Here is an 18,831-nt window from a genome sequence, read left to right on the forward strand (position 1 = left end):
TTTAGGAAATTCATGAGAAAATTCTGTCATTTACTTGCAATTATCTTGCTTTACAGATATTTGACCGAATCCTATGGTACTGGACAAGATATTGATGATAGAATTGTAGAAGGTATTGAAATTTGCCTAATTTAATTTAAGGTTCAATTAAAATATGTTATAAAATCCTTTTCTAATTTGAATTATCAGTAAGTAACAGCTTGGATGAGAATACTGTCAGACTTCCTGTGGAGTAATTTAGGTAGTTTAATTTGATCTTAAGTTCTTAAAATACATCCTTTAATTTCTGATTTGCCTTACTTCTATTTAACATAGTGTCACACAGTCAACACTGGATTTTATGTTGTATTAGACTACAACGCTAAGATTGCATTCTCCTTAATATCTATTAGGATGATGTAATTCCTCCTTCTCACCATGAGAAGTCAGATAAAGGAGGGAGGTTTATTATGTAGTTCAGAGTTCATGTTTTTTTGCCATAAGACATGTCATTTGGATTAACACTTTTATCTCTTCCTTATTGTGTCTGTCTTTATAATAGGCTCCCGAACAAGGTCAAAAGAGACTTATTTCTTTATGGTTATTTGGTTGACCCTTTTCAATGTTGCATGGAATTCTTGATTAACCATGAAATAAGTTTGAGAAGACACACACATCTCAAAAACCAACCACTCTGAAAAAGCTTCAGTCTTCTATAGTTTCTTGTAGATTCATTTCAGAATTTCATTACTCTTAGTGTCTTTTTCTTAAACTTTAAGTATTTCTGTTTATGGAATTTGAATCACTGAATTACTCAAGAGATGTACTATAGTCTTTAGTCTGTTACTGCTGTAGGTTCATAGTATCATATCATAGTATCATAGTATCGTGCGAGTTGGAAGGGACCTTAGAGATCATCGAGTCCAACTCCCGGGTTTCGAGCCCTCTGTGTAGCGAAGTGGCACTTCTACCCCTGCGCCACAGGGGGGATTCGAACCCGGGCCCTCCAGTGCCGCAGGCAGCAGCTTAAACCACTGCGCCACTGGGGGCACACTGGTTTACTTAAACCAGTTCCTTACTGAAATTCACTGTGTGTAAAACACTGTGTGTAAAAGGAACCTAGAAAGTGGCCCAAGTGGGTAATTAAATACTCAAAGGTATGTTGAGAAAAGTGATTTGTTTAGTGTTTTTTCTGTTGTTTTTTTTTTTTGTTGTTGTTTGTTTTTTTTAAATCAGCATCCGATGGACGAATTTTAAATTTTATGAAGCACGTTTCAATGAATGTTCTTACAGCATCTGTATTAATAGAGGAACCTTAATCCTATATGAAAGAACTCCTGCCAATTTTTTAAATTCATAAGCCATTCTTCAAATCTATTAATAGATGAGGCATCTGGATACATGAACAGTTACCAGGGCCTCTTAGTAAGATTGTTATGAAAATGAGACTTGGATTTTCTTGCATATGCTTAAAGCTTGTGCTTTAAAAACAGAACAAAAACCCCCAAACAAAGTTAATGCTGGTGTCCCACCAAATAATGTATTATCTTCCCTAATTCATCTGACCAGTGTAGTTGTTCCCTTAGAGTTCGATTGTTGTAGGAATAGATTTGTAGATGGTTGTCAGTTTTAGATCTGAGTTTCTGCTCACGTAGTTTCCAATGCATGTTTTTTAGTTAAAAGCCTTAAAATGTCCTGCAGATATTTTATTTGGTTTGCTGTTAGTGCAGTTCAGTAAATTGATTTTCTTTCATCTTCAGAGTTAGCAAAATACAGTCAGTAGCCTTGTGTTTCATAACTACTAAGCATTTTCAAACTGCTTAAACCATGCATGATTTGTATAAACATAAACCAAACATTAGATTGCTGCTGGTCTTTCTGTATGGGTTTTTCTTTAAGGTGCTTGAAACCTGCAGCCAGTAAAAACCAAAAGTCTATCATTAATCCAATCCAGCTAATCTGAAAGGGCATTTTTAAGGTGGTTTTGAAAACAACTTTTGTAATGCATCCTCTTTCCCACTCCCCTCTTCAATCAATCTAATATGTAACGTGCGTGGCATTTCAGTGGCATTTTTGTCCATGGGATAAATGGTTAGTTTAGATTTGATGAGCAGCAACTCATTGGGAAATGTCAAATCATGTATTGTATCTTACAGTTTATGTATCATTTATTTATCTGCTTGCTGTTAGAAGAACACCACTGAATTATTTTTGGTGATGGTCTCTGAATTTCTTACAGTATTAATTCAATTATGTTGCAATGTGATGTGACATTTAAACACTTTATTGTAAATTCCACCACTGTAAATCCGGTACCATTTGTACTCATTTGATACCAAATCAGTTATTTATAACAGGTAATATTTTTCCTTTAATTTTCACACCTTATTCTCAATAAGCTAACTGAATAATCAGTATGAATTTATTTTTCCCTTTCCTACTAGTGCTTCATCATTCACATTTTAACACTTCTTTAAATATTTGTTTTTTATAAACAGCAAATCCATTACTGGAAGCCTTTGGAAATGCAAAAACTATTCGTAACAACAATAGCAGTCGTTTTGGAAAATTTGTGGAAATTCACTTCAATGAAAAGGTACTGGAGTTTTGATACAGATAATAGCGATGATTTTTGCAATAGAATGGAAATGTTAGATTGGAAGTAGGTTAAACAGACTTATCTTACATCACATACTTACTGTCCTTGCTTTCTCTATTTGATTTGTATTTATCACTGTGAAAGGAAAGCCACTGTACTGTGTCACTGCTGGAAAACAATGTGTCAAGTCAGTGGGAAAACTGCCTCCATCCAAACATCACACAAAGGGGAAAAGGCAACCTTTAATTGCTCTTATGCATTCCTTTAATTCATGAACAGGCATGAGTTACGTATATATATCAACTGCCATACATTTATTTTAATGCTGTAATATTTTATATGAATTTCTGATTTTTATGTATTTGTATGAAATGTTGAGACTTCACATTAGTATTATATATGTGAAAAAAGTCTTGAAATCGATCTGTTGTTTTTTGGTTTTCTTTTGGTCAGAAGTTCTACTCACTGTGTAGCCTATGGAGATTTTTATTTGAATATAGTTTAGATAGGGTAACTTAAGCATGTAGAATTTCCTTTTGGTTATGAAGTAGAGCCTTCTGGTAAGAGGAATGTACATAGGCACAGTACATGCACTGAGAAGTTATGGTACAGGAAACTTCCTTGTTTTAAGCTTGGTATCTATTAGTTACAAATATATTTTAAGCTTTGGGTCAGTGTCAGTTGAAGTGCACTCAATCAGACAATTTACGTTGGAAAGCTCTCAGTCAAATTGTCAAAAAACACTCAAATAATTAGAAAAATATTTCTTCCTCCTAGAACTCAGTGGTTGGTGGATTCGTATCACATTATCTTCTGGAGAAATCTCGGATCTGTGTGCAAGGCAAAGAAGAGAGGAATTATCACATCTTTTACAGGCTTTGTGCCGGTGCTCCAGAAGACATTAGAGAAAAACTGTATCTAAGCTCTCCTGACAGCTTCAGGGTAAGTATCGGAGTCAGCAGTTGTAAAGCTTTACATTGCTGCCATTCATGAACTTCTCTTATAGATCTTATTAAAGTATCTGTTTATTATCTTTGAAAAACTCTTTTCTGCAACAAAATTCAGAAAATAGCTTTTTTATTTTTTATTGTTTTATTTTTAATCTATTTGATCTGGGCATAAGACTGTGTGCCATTTTGTTCTTATTGGATATCTTCCTATAGTTTTCCTTTGTGTTTTAAAACTGAGGAATCTTGGCTTTTTCCAGTAAGGTACCACTGCGTACCCAATTGCTCAATTTTGCTGTTGTCTTTTCCTGAAGTGGAAGGTGTAAATTTTTTTTTATTGTGATCCAACTGTTCTGTGGAATCTTGGATGAAAACTGCTTTTATTTCTTCCTCTTCCAACCATGCATTAAAGAAGGTGTGATATTTTTCTTCTGAGATTCTGTCCTTTAAATTATCATCTCAAACTTCATACCAAGGATCAAATCATGCTGGTTGTACTTCCCTGTTGAAATCCATGTACTTTCATATCACTTGTCTTTCCTACTTTGTTGTGTTCTGTTTCTGTCTTTCTCCACTGTCTAGATTTGTCATTAGCATTTCCCCAGTTTCCCTGTTTTTCTCTTCGTACTCCTCTGCCATTCTTGTTCACTTGAGGTTATATGATAAGACTTGCCCATCCCTTGCGCTGAATCTTTTATCTCCACTTAACCTGAAGGTTGTGCTCACCTCTTCTGCCCAGGATTACTTCTCTTCATTAAGTATGCTTTTCCATATGTTTTTCATCTGCTAATTTAATCTTTCCTGAGGACTACTTATTTTTTCTGGGTTTTTGCTGTCTTTCAACAATTTACTGGTTCAGTCACTCAGCCGTGGAATAGAAAATAAAATACAAATACTGTCAGTACTGAATATAGTGTTCTTAGCAATACCTACATGAAAATTAACTTAAACAGGAAGGAAATAAGATACGATTAATTCTGTGTACTTCTCTAAAAACATTAGCTTAATGTTCAGTGGCAGAGAAAAAGCTAGAGTAGAATTTCAGGAATAACTAGGAATGTAAAAGAGAGTGAAGTGGTGTGTAATGTTGCCATATTTGTAAATTATGACCTGTTTTGTCATCCCAGCTCAAAAAGGAAAAGTAAAATCCTTGGGTGAAATACGGGTCATGGTTGAAGATGAGATATTGGATATTATGTATTGACCTTTTAATTCAAATCAGCGCGGCCGTTCTTTTAATTTGTCTACTCCCTTTGCTTCTTCTCCCCATGTTTTATTTTTGACATTTTTCCCCTTTCCTGAGATCATGTGGCTTTTTCTGCCTAACCCTGATTTTGAGTTATGTTTCCAGCAGAAATTCCACAAACAGGCTGGTTTTCTGTGCTATCATTACATAGTTTTCCTCCTCCCATCTTTCCACTAAATAGTGTTATTACCTCAGTTCAACTTTTTGTTCCAGCTTTCCTTCTTTCTACTCAGCTTCACTTTCTGCAGATGTCACTGAATTATATTCAAAAGCATTTGACAAATTCTATGATTTCCTTTACTTTTTTTTTCCCTTCTTCCCAGTCTAAAATCTTTGCTCCTGTTTTTGTGTGATTCCAACCCTCCTTCCTTTATTTTTAAATTCTCATTAATTTTTCAGTGTTTTACTCTTTGATTATTGCATTCTTTTATTTTTTTCCTTGATGAACTAATAGAGTTGTACCCACATGCAACCTGTACAACTATGGAACTGTTTCTCATTGTTTTCTTGATTTTTTTTTTTCTTTTTTTTTTTTTTTTTTTTCCCTTTTGTTTCCCATCAAAGCAAGCTGCTGTTTTTTGGGGTATTTCTAAGCCTTTCCTCATTGTAGACTGCTATCACTGATTTTACTTGTAAGGTGGAGACTTACGATTTTATTATTGATTTATAAATATATTAGTTTTTTTTTTTTCCTCTTTGACAAACACTCTTGAGCTGTAATATATACAAACATCATCATGTAGTTTGTTGGCTTGTGTTGAAAAGAAGAATATTGACAAAGCAAATCATACTGGTAGACCTCAGTTAGCTGTTTGCTCAAGTTCTGTCACTTGTCTCCATCTTTCCATTGTCTCTTGGGGTATGCTTGACTTGAAATCTCACTGAAACAGAACTGTGCATTTCTAAAGTACCCAGAGCAAATAGCTGCACAGGGCTTGTAAGGTCTGTGTAACACAAACCTGGAGAGCATGTAGAATTAGAAGGACATAAATCAATTGACTGTCATCTTTATTAGCTTAAGTGGGTCGAAGAATACTGCTAACAAAGCATTATGCTACTACACTGATAGGTTTTTTTGTTTCTATGACTTGATTTTTCTAAATAAAGCTTGTTGAATTGTGCTTATCTGTTGCTTCACCTGGTGTCCTCTGCACTTAGTAAAATTCAATGTGAAGCCAGAAGCCTTAAGGATGCAAAGTTCCTGATACCTTTGAACCAAGTAGTGGTTATGTAGGTGAGACCTAAGATAGTTCCATATAATCCATTTTGTACTAGACTATCTTACTCCCCAAAATCCAGAACTTTGTCCAATTGTTCCATTCAATATTCTATTTTTTTAAATGTTTTTAAGCAGAAACTATTTTTGAGTAGTCTCTTTTTCATTAATGCATATTTCTTGTAGTTAATAGATTTTTAATTCTGTAACTGAATATGCTACATGCTCTCTCTTGGGAATGTTTTAATCAAAAGCTCTGCTCATGAGAGTACCTGATATTATAGATATCAAGGTCACACTTATTACCTGCTTAAAATCAGGCTGGTGCGGTAGAGTACTGAACAACATGGCTGCCTGTACAGAAGGCAGGACTGCGTTTGTTCCATCTCTAAAGAGCTTACAGTGACACCTGCCTTATCAGACTTGAATATCATTTTTTGGGCTTGTACTAAATTTGCAGCAGGTACTCTCATTTCAGCTGGGAATATTTGTTAGTATATGAGTCGTCCCTGTGCTTCTTGCTGCATGTGAAAGGCCCACTCTGCTTTTTTTTTTTTCACTTTCTGCAGTTGATTATCGTTAGTTAAAAGGAAATTTATGATCACTTTTTTGGTATTCACACATCTTTGTCTGCAAATTAATATGAATATACTTAAAAATTATTGGCCATATTGTACTATATTTGCATGAAATATCACTTTATAGGAGATATTTAGAAAAAGAACATAAAAGGTAATTTTTCTTCCTAAATCTCTCCTGCTTTTGTAAGGGTTATTTTTTCAGTGTTCTTCACTGAAATTTTTCACTGAAACATTTGCTGTTCCAGACTTTTGTCGTAAAATGTGGCTCTGAATCATAATGCCTCGATTACTGTTTTACATCATTTTTTGCTGACTGCACGTCTGTCTTGTTGAAATTACTGAGAAAATATCATCTATCAAACTTCTAATCATAGGCAGAGATACTATGCTAACCAGCATTTGGTGTTTGATTATTGTTTAGATATTAATGTTAATCTTCTGGAGGCTTGGCAAAGCAAGCAAACAGAAAAAGCAACACCAAAAATTCAAGACAAAGATTCTATTCTTAAATAGCTTGCTTAGAATATTGCATCCTAAAAGACATATTTCTTCACTGTCTTTATTTTGCACATGGCTTGTAGCCTATCAGAGTCCAGGTCTGAATTAGGACCAGTGAGGGCCCTATGACACAAGCATGTTTTACTCACTGCCGGTTTTCTCTTAATTGTATTAATCTGAAAATAGGACCATCTCAAATCTAAGGTGATTCCCACTTTACATAGGAGTGAAGCAGTATTAAAAGACAAAGGATGATTCAGTTCTCTTTTGTTCCCTCAGCTGCCATGCCTCCCCTTGACTTAAGTGATCTGTTGTCATCTCCTCCCTATGCAGTTGGCTGTCTTGGTGCTAGTGCTTGCTTTCTCTGGGGATACGAACCAAGGCAACTGCATTTGGCTTACCAGCCTGAACTATTACCTGGATTTCAGCAATGCTCATGGGGGGTGCTTCTCCATAAGATCATCATCATTAATTTACTATGCAAAGGACTACAAAGAGTTGTAGGTTACTCTCTTTGCTCTTACCTGCCCCATCTCTGAACAACACGTGCACAAAAGTGTGCCATCCTTGTTGCTCATATTCTGGGTTTCCCTGCAGAAGTTTTTAAAGAGATTCAAAATCACTAGGTGCTGAACGTTGCTGATCCAGGCGGCTTTGACTGCACCACGTGGCATTGTAAAGTAAAGCTCTGCAGTAAATCTGTATCTAGAGCATAGGTGATGAATATGAGAAGCTGATTTTTTTTCAGATCCTGATAGCCAAAAGAGAATTGAGGTTGCATCATAATTGGGTCACGGAAGTTATAGTGGAGTGTTAAACTTCAGAGGTGTGGATGTGTTTGTTTTGTTTTATTTTTCCTTATTTTAAAGAACATAAATCTAAATGATATTTAGGTGTTAAAAGTTATATTCTCAAGGTATGTATTTGCATGCCTTAAAAATACAGTTTCTCTTAGATTTAAATTTACACAAAGTTTTAGCTTTCAAACGAAAGCCGCTATCTTGTGATTAAATATCTCTTGACACAGGGAATTATTGGATGCCATGCTGGTTCATTTTTTCAGTCTGTTGAGCATGACCTTTTTTTACATCCCACCCTCAGTTTCTAGGACCTCTTTACTAATACTGTAATACAGCATTATATTGTTGTATTTAAATTATACCATGCTTTGCATTATTTGCTGATGTACAGAACTTTTCGGTATTTCAAGAGCAAGCCAACTTGAAACATTTACTTGTCAATTTTTGTTTTTAAATATCAAATTTGTCATTTAGTTTTCTTCTGCTCTTTTTTTAGATTTCTGTATATAAGTTTTTATCAAAACAAAAAATTATCTGTGTTCATGAAGTTGAAAACTTATTTGTTTGTGGGCAGACCAAGAAATCAGTTCAATTCCCTTAAACAAAGAGCTCCCACCAAAATTTTGGACAGAGTTCATGTTTTCAGTTGAACCATTCAGGAGAAAAAAACTGATGATTCCATTTTTCTAGAAGTGCCACTCATCTGAATGCTTGCCCTGTTCCCTTTACTGTACAATGTGAAGATGGATAGCAGAAGCCAGATTCCGATTTAGACTTCTATTTATACTGGGTTAACACTATACATGGTTTTTATTATGTTTTCTCTTTGACTATCTATAGAAATATATCTCTGATGAGAAAAAATGACCATAAAAGTACGCTATAGCTACTATCAAAGCTTCCTTGATCCTTCCTCTCTCACCACCTCACTGTAATATATAAAACTTATATGTTGCTGGAAAAAAAGATTACTGTGAATTTTATCTGATGTTACATATGAGTTTTGCTGAAGTAAAATTAGATATTACAAATGGGCCAGGAAATGTATTTTCTTGGTTCCTGGTTTTTGGTCTTTTCTTAAGTAATACCAGAGTCCATTATAGGAATCGTTTGTTACTGTTGCATTTCTCTGATTTTGTAGATATAAAAAATAGAATTAATTGCTTGAAAATGTTTTTGAATAGCTATATTATTATTGCTATATGATAGAAACAAGCTATGTAAAGCAAGGCATAGATGACAGCATGTTTTCCTCCCTCCTATCTTTAAGTATGTTTTTCTTCTTTTTTATTGTTCCAGTATTTAAATCGAGGCTGTACGAGGTATTTTGCTACCAAAGAAACAGACAAGCAGATTTTGCAGAATCGCAAGAGTCCTGAGGTAAGTTTTGTGTCTTCAAGGAGTTTGTGTTAACCAGTGCACACAGAGTTGAAAATCATCACACTTTTACAATGTGGAATGAAACGTTCATTTTACACATCTTTATAGGTCTTAATGGGTACTGCTAAAGGTTTTGGAGTTTAGTACTAAAAGTATATGTTAATGTGTATCTTAAAATTCCAAATGGAACAGTACATAAAATCATTTGTTTTTTATTCTTACAGTAATATAACACTTAATGATGCAGCATGTCTTCCATAGAAAACAAAAGAATGACCCGTGGCTTTTTCTCATTTTCTTTCAAAATCTAAATACTTTCAGGAATGGTTCAGAAATTGTAATTTTCTTCTGAAGCCATTTTTACAGTCTGGATTTTTAAGCAAATACCCCTTCCTCGTACACTGCTTTTATTTGTTGTCCCTTGCTATGGACTGTGACATACAAAAAGTGACGTGATGGAGAAGGGGGTGGAACTTGGAGCAGGAGGAAAAAAAGTGTTCTCATCTCCTTTTACATTCTTAAAAATTGATTAAGCCTTTTGGGCTTGTTTGCCTGAGGACACTTATATGATTAAATCAGATTTAATTTCTTTATGTGAATTGGAGGTAGTTTAAATGCTTCTACCCTAATATACTTTTCATCCGTTCATACCTAAAATAAGAACTTTTCATTTGTATAGCTGGAAGATAACAGTTTGCTTAAAGAAAGCCATACTTGTGATTCAGTAACAGAGGAAGAAGTTACATGTGGAAGCTGACTCAAGAGTTTCCCTCCCATGTGACCATACAGTCTCTCTTACCATTGAGAACTTCGATTTCAGCTTGTACATAGCTTGTGCATAGCTGTGAAAAAGGCCGTATAGATACTTCCCTTGCTTAAGTCAACATTGTGAAGTCTGCTTCTGGGTTTATAGTGTTTATATGTTGCAACGTTGTGCACGTAATGCCAATTTCTTTTTCTTCAATGCAGGCTATTTTCTGTAATCAGGGATGATGAAGAGTGAGATACAGAAGTATTGATTTGATAATAGTGTGAGGCACAAAGCTGGTAGATATTTAGCTCTTTAAGTGTGTAATCTAAGAGGGGGTTGAGAGATTTTGCCACAGTTTGCCTAATTTGTCTTAAATGAAGATTTGTAGTGAAGTTGGCAATTTATGGAGGCATAAAACAATACCATTCAGGTACTATTGCTACTCAAAGATGGACTTGTGCAGCTCCTGTTCCAGATGAGATGTACAATTTGGTGTTCTGTCATAAAATGTCTTTGAAGTACTTAATTTGGAAGAAATGTTTGTTTAAAACTATAACAACCTGATAGGGTAATTTTGAAAATAGGTATCAGCCATTAAATAGTGGAACATATGATGCTATAATACCTGTATATTACAGTGATGTCAATTAGAAGGAGCAATATAGATTCAGATTTCAATTATATAAAAACTTAATCTAGCCACTTAAACAGGAAATGCATTGTATTGTTTATTTTTTTGAAATCAGATATTTATATTTGCTGTCATTTAATGAAAATATTGCTTATTTTAACAAAAGTAGCTGGAATAATTGATTAATACTTAAATTATTTTTGTGTTTTCCTTATCAGGAAGATGAGGTGATCATTTTACATAATTAAAACATGTAGATTAATTTTATCAATGTGTCTAAATGTTGTGTGAAGTGAATTTTTCAGATGCATGTGGTGTTTTGGTTTTGACATAATTGTTAGCTTATTTGACATTAACAAAGCTTCTACTTAAATCATTTGTTCTTCTTAGCTGAAAACATTTTCAAGTGATTGTGAAAACTCAAATGAGTTAATGCATGTTCAGTTAGCTTCTTGATTGCATGCGGATGTTTCACTACTGTTTAAAACAAGTATTAAAATCAGGTCTGATGTATTTAAAATAGGAAGTACTGCCAGCATAATGTGAAACTGACACTTTGAAACCTAGCTCTTCTTTTAGTCAGTAGTATACTTCTAACTACTTTACTGTTTCTCATTCACCAGCATACATTAACAAATATATTTCTCTAAATGAATCTGTTCAGATACTCCCAGTAACTTCCAATACTTTACACTTCCAATTCTTTTTTGCCCTATACCCCTTTCTCGTGGCCTGTCAAAACCACGCTGACCTCCATTGTCTTTCAGTTGCTAAAGGCTAGAAATATTCCTCAATAGAAGTACTTTGAGAGCTTCCTTAGTCAAACATTTCCCTTTCTGCCAATGACTGTCCTCTATTTTCCTGTCCTGCATTATTAAAACTCTCAAGAATTTGCTTTCTGAAGACAGACTATAGTTTTAAGGCTCATGCTCTTGAAGTATCAACAAGTGAAAACAAATCAGGGTTCTCCTAAATCATGTACTGTACAAAGAGTTCTAATCTCTTTTTAGTTTGGGTTTTGCATGCTTTTTATTGCATTTTGTTATGATTTATTCTTGCCTGGAAATAATTGTTTACATATATTTTAATATCTTATGCTGATTTTTGTTGTTGTTACTCTATCTTGTTTCTTTATAGTATCTGAAGACAGGGTCCTTGAAGGATCCACTCTTAGATGATCATGGAGACTTCAACAGAATGTGCACGGCAATGAAAAAGATTGGACTGGATGATGCAGAAAAACTTGACCTTTTTCGAGTAGTGGCTGGTGTTCTTCACCTTGGAAATATTGATTTTGAGGAAGCTGGGAGCACTTCAGGTTAGAAGAAACACAAATTGTTTTCTGTAAAAATAATAGTGAAAATAGCTCTTGATTATAGATGATTCCTTTTCATGTGAATTATTGCTTCAGAATGCTGCCTTCTATTAAAGGGTAATTCAGCCTTAAATCATCCCATTTGGACGTCAAGTTTTGTAGCTGTACATCAAATGCTCTCACTGAAATGGTTCAAAGAACTGTTTGTGCAAAGTTTGCTATAAAGAAGAGACATTTTGTGTCTCAAAACTGTTATTTAATTTTAGTAATAATATATAAAATAAATCCAACTTCTTGCTGATGTCATGAAAAATCTTGAAGTTAGCCGTGAAACCTCCAGTGAAAGCTGCTAAGTCCTTTGGCTTCCACAAATGCTAGGTTAATATTTTTGAGAGATGAAGAAAAGTTGCAGTAAAATTTTTGGTAAATGTAAACTTCATCATTTTAAGATGTTAACTCAGAAAACAAGTTGCTATGAGTGTTGCTGGTACTTACTAGCAAAGAAGGCTGAGGAAGGGGAAACTTCTATTTTGGGAATGGCCATTCTTGCCATACTACTGAAATTGGCTTTTGTAACTTGAGAACTGTTGTTCACAGATCACTAAAGAAACTCCTGATCTAGACTTATTACAAAGATGTCTGTAGTTAAAAAACAAACAAGAACCCAAAACAAAACACAACAAAAAACACAGTCAAAAACAAACAAACCAAACCAAACAGCCCAAACATGGAGATATTTATCTTCTGTTGCAAGATAAAGCATGATTGGTTCCTTTTAGTCCTACTTTGTGTATCACTGTGCTTGTCCCAAAGTTTTTAGAAAAGCTATAGCAAAGAACATTTAAAAAAGGTGTATTATACAGATATTAGCCTTCAAATGCAGAATCACCACAGAATTGCAGAAACCTTTGGATGGGAAGGGATCTGTTGTCCAACATTTCCTGGTCAAATCGAGGCCAACATGGAATTCAAACTGCATAGCTTAGGATTGTTCATGGAGATGTGGAAACCTCCAAAGAGAAAGTTGTACAACCTCTGTAGGAAACCTGTTCTCACTGTTTAATGGTTGTCATTGTGAGGCTGTCTTATCAGAACCTTCCCAGTTTCTATTTATGATCTTGCCATCTTTGTGAAGATGAGAGGATGTGGGGGTAGAGAAGGATAAGTGGTCTCATGGGCTCTCTTATACGCCGGCTTCCATATTTGGGCCTGCTGTGAGATCGGAATTTGGGACTGGCAAGGATAAGGCAAGGTGGGACAGAGTGAAAGCGGTGAGAATGTGAATGGAGAAGCAATTTCAGGAAACCAGCAAACAAAGAGAAGGGAAGGGGTGGAAAGTCAGAGCACAGAGGAGGGGCACCAGAATAGTTCTTTTTCTCAGCATGTGAAAAGTCAAGCCCACATTTTCTGGAGTAAATTCTTATATAGCTGTGGTGGTTGCTGTCAGGGGGCTGCACACTGAAGGCGCGGAGCCAGCCGGCTCTGGAGTGCTGCGCGGCGCTGCTGGGGCTGGACGAGGAAGACCTGCGCGTCAGCCTGACCACGCGCGTCATGCTCACCACGGCAGGGGGCGCCAAAGGAACGGTCATCAAGTGAGTGCCGGGCGGGCGGGCGTGGGGAGCTGCAGTGAGGCTCCGAGGGGCTGGAAAGCAATGAGAAGCAAGCTGTGAGCCGAGCTGCAGCTCGCTGCGGGGGGGATGCTGTGAGCAACTGCAGTGTGTGCTTCAACGTTTGGTTTTATGACCATGTCATCTCAGTACACGCTGCTTTTTTTCTTTTCTTTTTTTTTTTTTTTTTTTTCTGGAGTTGAGGAAATCTGTCAACCTGAATCTGGGCTAAGCAGGTTAGAGCAAATTGAAAGCCCGCCCTATGTTTAGCTGAATGCATTGATGTTTTAATTAGGAAACTAATTAGCATTCACTCATCGGAAGAGTGCACAAGAGCTTTGTATTGATGCAGGGGGACAATCAAATTGCTTTCCTTTCACTGAGTCAGAAATACCGCCTTATGTATGTTATACCAGAAGGTTTAATCTATGAAAGCCATTTTTATTGTGTCAATGTGCCTTATAGAATCACAGAATCATAGAATGATGTGGGTTGGAAGGGGCTCCAAGGGACATAAAGTTCCAGACCACCAACCTCCAGATCTGGTACTAGATCAGATTGCCCAGGTCCCCATCCAACTTCATTTTTAACACCTCCAGGGATGGAGCATGCACGGTGTCTCTGGGCTGCCTATTCCAGCACCTCACCACCCTCTGTGTAAAGAGTATCATCCTGTCATCTGATCTAAACCTTCCCTCCTTGAGCTTAAAAACATTTCCCCTTGTCCTGTTACTGTCTACCAGTGAAAGATGCAAGTCTTTCAAAGACAGCAGTCTTTGATATATTAACCCAGCAGAACCTTTGTCAGTATTACTGATGAAGTTATAGATAGTTATATGTCATACACAATGGATGCTACTCGTGAATGCGTGGTGGAATGAGATTTGTAACTTTTTTTTCTTGATTCATCTTGTGATCCACTGTTGAAATTTCTTTGAGTCCCTGCTCATCTGATTATTCCCCATCTTACATTTGTATTTTTGATTTTTCCCAAGTATACTAACACATTTCTCTTTAGCAAAATCTGTCTTGTGGAATTTTAGACCGTGTTTTCTGTTGGTAAAAATAGTTTTCTTTCTAATTTTATTTCCTACTTGCTTACTTAATTCAGAATTACCTGACTGTTTTAATGAAAATACTCACTCATAATTTGTCATTCTGGATTAGTGAAAGTGTTAAGCAGAGAGATTTGAACAAAACGCATCCATGATGGATTCTGATGGCACCTCACTGGACGTGCTTTTTGTGAGCTGTTGACTCAGTCTGGAAATAGATTGCTTTTGGATTTTGTACACAAAGCAAATAGATAAACTGTGCCTTTTATTTTTCATTTTGAGAATGTTTGGTGGGATGTATCAAGCACTAAAGTAAAGTGAATCGCAAATATTGCTTTTCTCTCACCACTTCTCAAGTGACCCCATCAAGCAAGGTTTCTTTATCAAGGCATCTCAAACAGATGTTTTTACTGTCTGATTGTGTTTGAAGTGTTTATGCATAATTCCGATTTACTCTGATACATTTAAAAAGTTTTTGCTACCACTTCAAATTCACCTTGAATTTATGCCTGTAAAGATTTTCTGTTCAGTGTATTTATTCTGATTAGCCTGGGGCACAGTTAGCAGTGCACTGTTTCAAAAGCCTGCAAGCACAAGTAGCTGTGTTTTTGTGCTAGCGGATCTTGGTTTTCCCCAGTGTTTTGTTTTGTGGAAGGCAAAGAAAAACCTGAAGACTCCTTCAACAATCTCAAAGGATGAATGCCCTAAGCCTCTGTCTATACCCTTTTCTGAACTTGTGCAGCTAAAAGCAAATATATGCTAATAAATGCATAATGGTGTCTTCTTCACATATGACTTACTGTGTATACAAGGAGAGTTAAGTGGACTGTTTCATATATTTACTAAGTAGCCACCAGGTTTTGCTATGGCAGTGTGATTTAGAAACAATTTGATTGCTATCAGTATTAGAAATTTGACAAGTACATTGTTGTGTTTTGTTCAGCAACCCAAAGAGCTACTCATTGCTTGCTTTCTTTCTTGGGGACTTTTTGTGTGAGAACAGATCATGTGAGTCCTTGTAGGTCACAGTGAATAAATGGCTCAGCTGAAATTGCTGAGCTCGGAGTATAACAAAGGCTTTGTTCTGCTGGGCACAATGGAGCCAGAAAGAACAGTAGGAGAGTGATGCTAAATGCTATCTCTGTGGTTTTTATTAAATACTGCTCTGCAGTGGCCTGCCAGGGTGTTTTGACTGTTGCACTAGATTTGTGTCCTTTTTAGTCTCCCCCAAAAAGCTTAATAATCACCTTGTTGGCTGTTATCTTTGTTATCCACATAAAGTATATTTGCAGAGAGAAATAATGTGTTTGTGTTCAAAGTCCAGTACACCTCATAAGCTGTAAATGCACTGTTCTGCTCTGTTCTTCAGTTTCACTCTTTCCATGGAGGCTTTCTAGCAGAGCTCCATCATCATAAAGTGCATTATTTGCAGCATTAAATGTTTTACTGACATCGTTTCAAGTCTTCATACTCCTTTTGGAGTAAGATATTTTCTACCAGAGTGCATCTGTAGTGATAGTACTGAAGTATTCTTTAATTAAGTAAACTTTTTATTAGGTAGTGTTTATTTCATTTTGTTTGTGAACTGGTAATCTGATTGAATAGCAGCGGCTCCTGGGTATTGCTTCATCTGCTCTTTCTGTCCCCTAACTTGTGACTACTGTGGGCAAATGACATATATTTAGTTGCAGATCATTTGGTCTGGATAAGTAAACTGAATCATATTAAGTATTGAAAAATGTTTGAAGACTGCATGGAATTGTCCAGAGCATAAACCTAGCCCATGAGAGAGCTTTCTCCTAGGCCTCATACTCTGTGAATCTCTGGGAACATTATGGAGTAAATTAGTTTGAACAAGGCTTAAACAAGGCTTTTTCTTACTGACTTTGCAGATTACTAGGCAATTGGAAGAATTTCTTCCACGTTCTTTGCAAGTAGCTGATGGATAGAGGAGGAGGGAGAAGAAGAAATGGAAGAAAAGAAATACATCTTTTTTCTGTTCAGACAAGAAATAGGAGAAGAGTGACTGTTTTGCCAGTGAGCAGACCAGGGGGAAGGAGGAACTCAAGGAGGGAAAGTTCACCAGAGGAAAGTCACTCATTCTGAGCATCAGTTCTGTTAGAGCGCTGTTCTGTACCTACGGATTCAGTGAAATTGCAGCATTATTTTGTGGTTCTGTGACTGTGCAAAAAACCCCACCATTGCAGGGTTACATTTTTCTTTCCTCAAGTTTCTGCTGCATACTATGATAATTTCAGATAGCAATAGGCTTTTGTGCAGTCTTTGGAATTGTACTTCAAAGATGGTAGATTATGATATTTTTGAAGAATAGGGCCATTTTATTAAGCACGTGTTCTAGGAGTATAACAACTATTTGTTATGTTGTTTAACACACTTGACAGAATTGTTAAAAGAATTGGAAGTGTGAGTGCTTTTAGTCTATTGTATGTATTATGCAATAGGCTGCTGCTGACACGTGGGAATTAACATTCTGATCTCTTAAATGTATCAGAATGGAATGTAAAGGTATCTTCCTTCTATTTATAGGGTAGGATTTCTGTCACTACTTGTTACCCTAAGATAAGTCAGGAGATCCTTAGTGGAAGACAAGATTGTGTGTTAAAGCTAATTACTATCTAATGTAATCTAGCTTCAGGTGTCCTTAGTGAACAGAGTATCTGGTTCCCTGTCTTATCGGTCACAAAAGAAAGTTATCTCCATCAGTCCCATGTTTCTGCATCAGGTGTGTCATCTTTCAAAAATACAGAAATAGTGATTATGAGTTAACTTAGTTCTCGTGAATCCTGGGAATTAAAGGAAATGTTGCAACATGGGTAAGCTATGTAGTGTTTTCCTTCTCTGATCTACTTATCTATATTCTTGTGTAAAGAAAGCTGCCTGGGGAGGGCGACAGAGCAGTTCTGTGTGTATCGCATCTCAAGCCTCAAACCTTGAACCATTGACTGGATAGTTCAGATGAGTTATTGCTTAAATGTAGATTCTTGCGTATTTGTAAAGTTGCAGAGTTTGTTATTTCCTGAGCTGTGTAGAGTGTGACTGCATTTAGTTTTGCTACTCCAGTCTGTTATTTGGAAACCTACTTAAAAGAAAAATAGTTCTGTGGAATATATTTGTCCAAGAAGTAATGTAGCTAAATGTCCTTATAAAAACATGCATGTCTCTGTCATATTGACTTAACGAGATAGATATTATATGGATAGCTAGAATATGTATTTACCTGATATTCCCATGGTACTTTGTCATGCGTTTCATACACTATGAACTTGTGACTTTCTTTCTGAACTCCAGATTACATTAAGTACTTAATTACAGTGTAAACTTGTAAGAAATAGTCACAATATAGAATGAATTAATAACAAGCGGTAGAAATTGTTTTTCTGGTGTTGGAAGAAAATCCACCTTACATTGGAACTGCATCTAAATTTCACCATGAGGTCTATGTGGGTGTTTGTTTCGTTTTGTTATCAGTTCATTTACAGTGTCATAATTTCAGTTATTGTATTTATGAAAACATGGAGTCAAAGACTTCATAGTAAAACTGAACTACAACCTTCATTGTAATTAGGCAGCTCCTAAATGAATGTATTTTAGATGTCTTTCTCTGGCTACTAACAGTATAGTCTCAGATTATTGTATGAATGAGAATGAAATTGTCTGTATATTGTTGCTACTGGAATAATGAAACATCATTTATTCTTTTTTACATAGAAGTTACCTAGTCTTACTGGCAACATTGTGTCCTGGTACTTGGATTTAGGTTCCAACTTTTTGTATCTCAACTTAAGAAGATGGGAAAGGTTCAAGGCCTGATTTGAGTATTTTAAAGTGACAATTTCTGGAATATAAGGTCTCTGTTTTTATTTTATAGGGTACCCTTGAAGGTGGAACAAGCAAACAATGCTCGTGATGCCTTGGCTAAAACGGTGTATAGTCATCTCTTTGACCATGTGGTGAACAGAGTGAACCAGTGTTTTCCATTTGAGACTTCTTCTTTCTTCATTGGAGTTCTAGATATTGCTGGTTTTGGTAAGTATTCGTAAAATGTGAATGAATGTTGTAGTAGTCCATTATTGCCACCAAATATTCAATAATAAGATCTGTAATGAAGAGTCTGATGGTTTTGGTGGTTGTGTATGGGATGGTTTACAAGGTCCTAAGAGAGTACTGAGAGAACAGATAAAGTCTTGATTTCCTGAGATACAAGA

At 35.9% G+C, this 18,831-nt stretch overlaps 1 protein-coding gene across 4 annotated transcripts in view; it reads left to right on the forward strand.

Moving 5' to 3' along the window:
* Window positions 1–18,831, forward strand: part of MYO6 (myosin VI) — a 96,673-nt gene that overhangs the window by 39,700 nt on the left and 38,142 nt on the right. For all 4 annotated transcript variants that reach the window (XM_072332161.1, XM_072332162.1, XM_072332163.1 and 1 more), the window contains exons 7-13: window positions 57–112; window positions 2,478–2,575; window positions 3,356–3,520; window positions 9,166–9,246; window positions 11,766–11,946; window positions 13,391–13,535; window positions 18,495–18,652. In XM_072332161.1, the coding sequence (XP_072188262.1) occupies window positions 57–112; window positions 2,478–2,575; window positions 3,356–3,520; window positions 9,166–9,246; window positions 11,766–11,946; window positions 13,391–13,535; window positions 18,495–18,652 (884 nt within the window). The remainder of the gene's footprint in view (window positions 1–56; window positions 113–2,477; window positions 2,576–3,355; window positions 3,521–9,165; window positions 9,247–11,765; window positions 11,947–13,390; window positions 13,536–18,494; window positions 18,653–18,831) is intronic.

This window comes from Excalfactoria chinensis, chromosome 3 (genome assembly GCF_039878825.1).
Source record: "Excalfactoria chinensis isolate bCotChi1 chromosome 3, bCotChi1.hap2, whole genome shotgun sequence".
Taxonomy (NCBI): Eukaryota; Metazoa; Chordata; class Aves; order Galliformes; family Phasianidae; genus Excalfactoria; species Excalfactoria chinensis.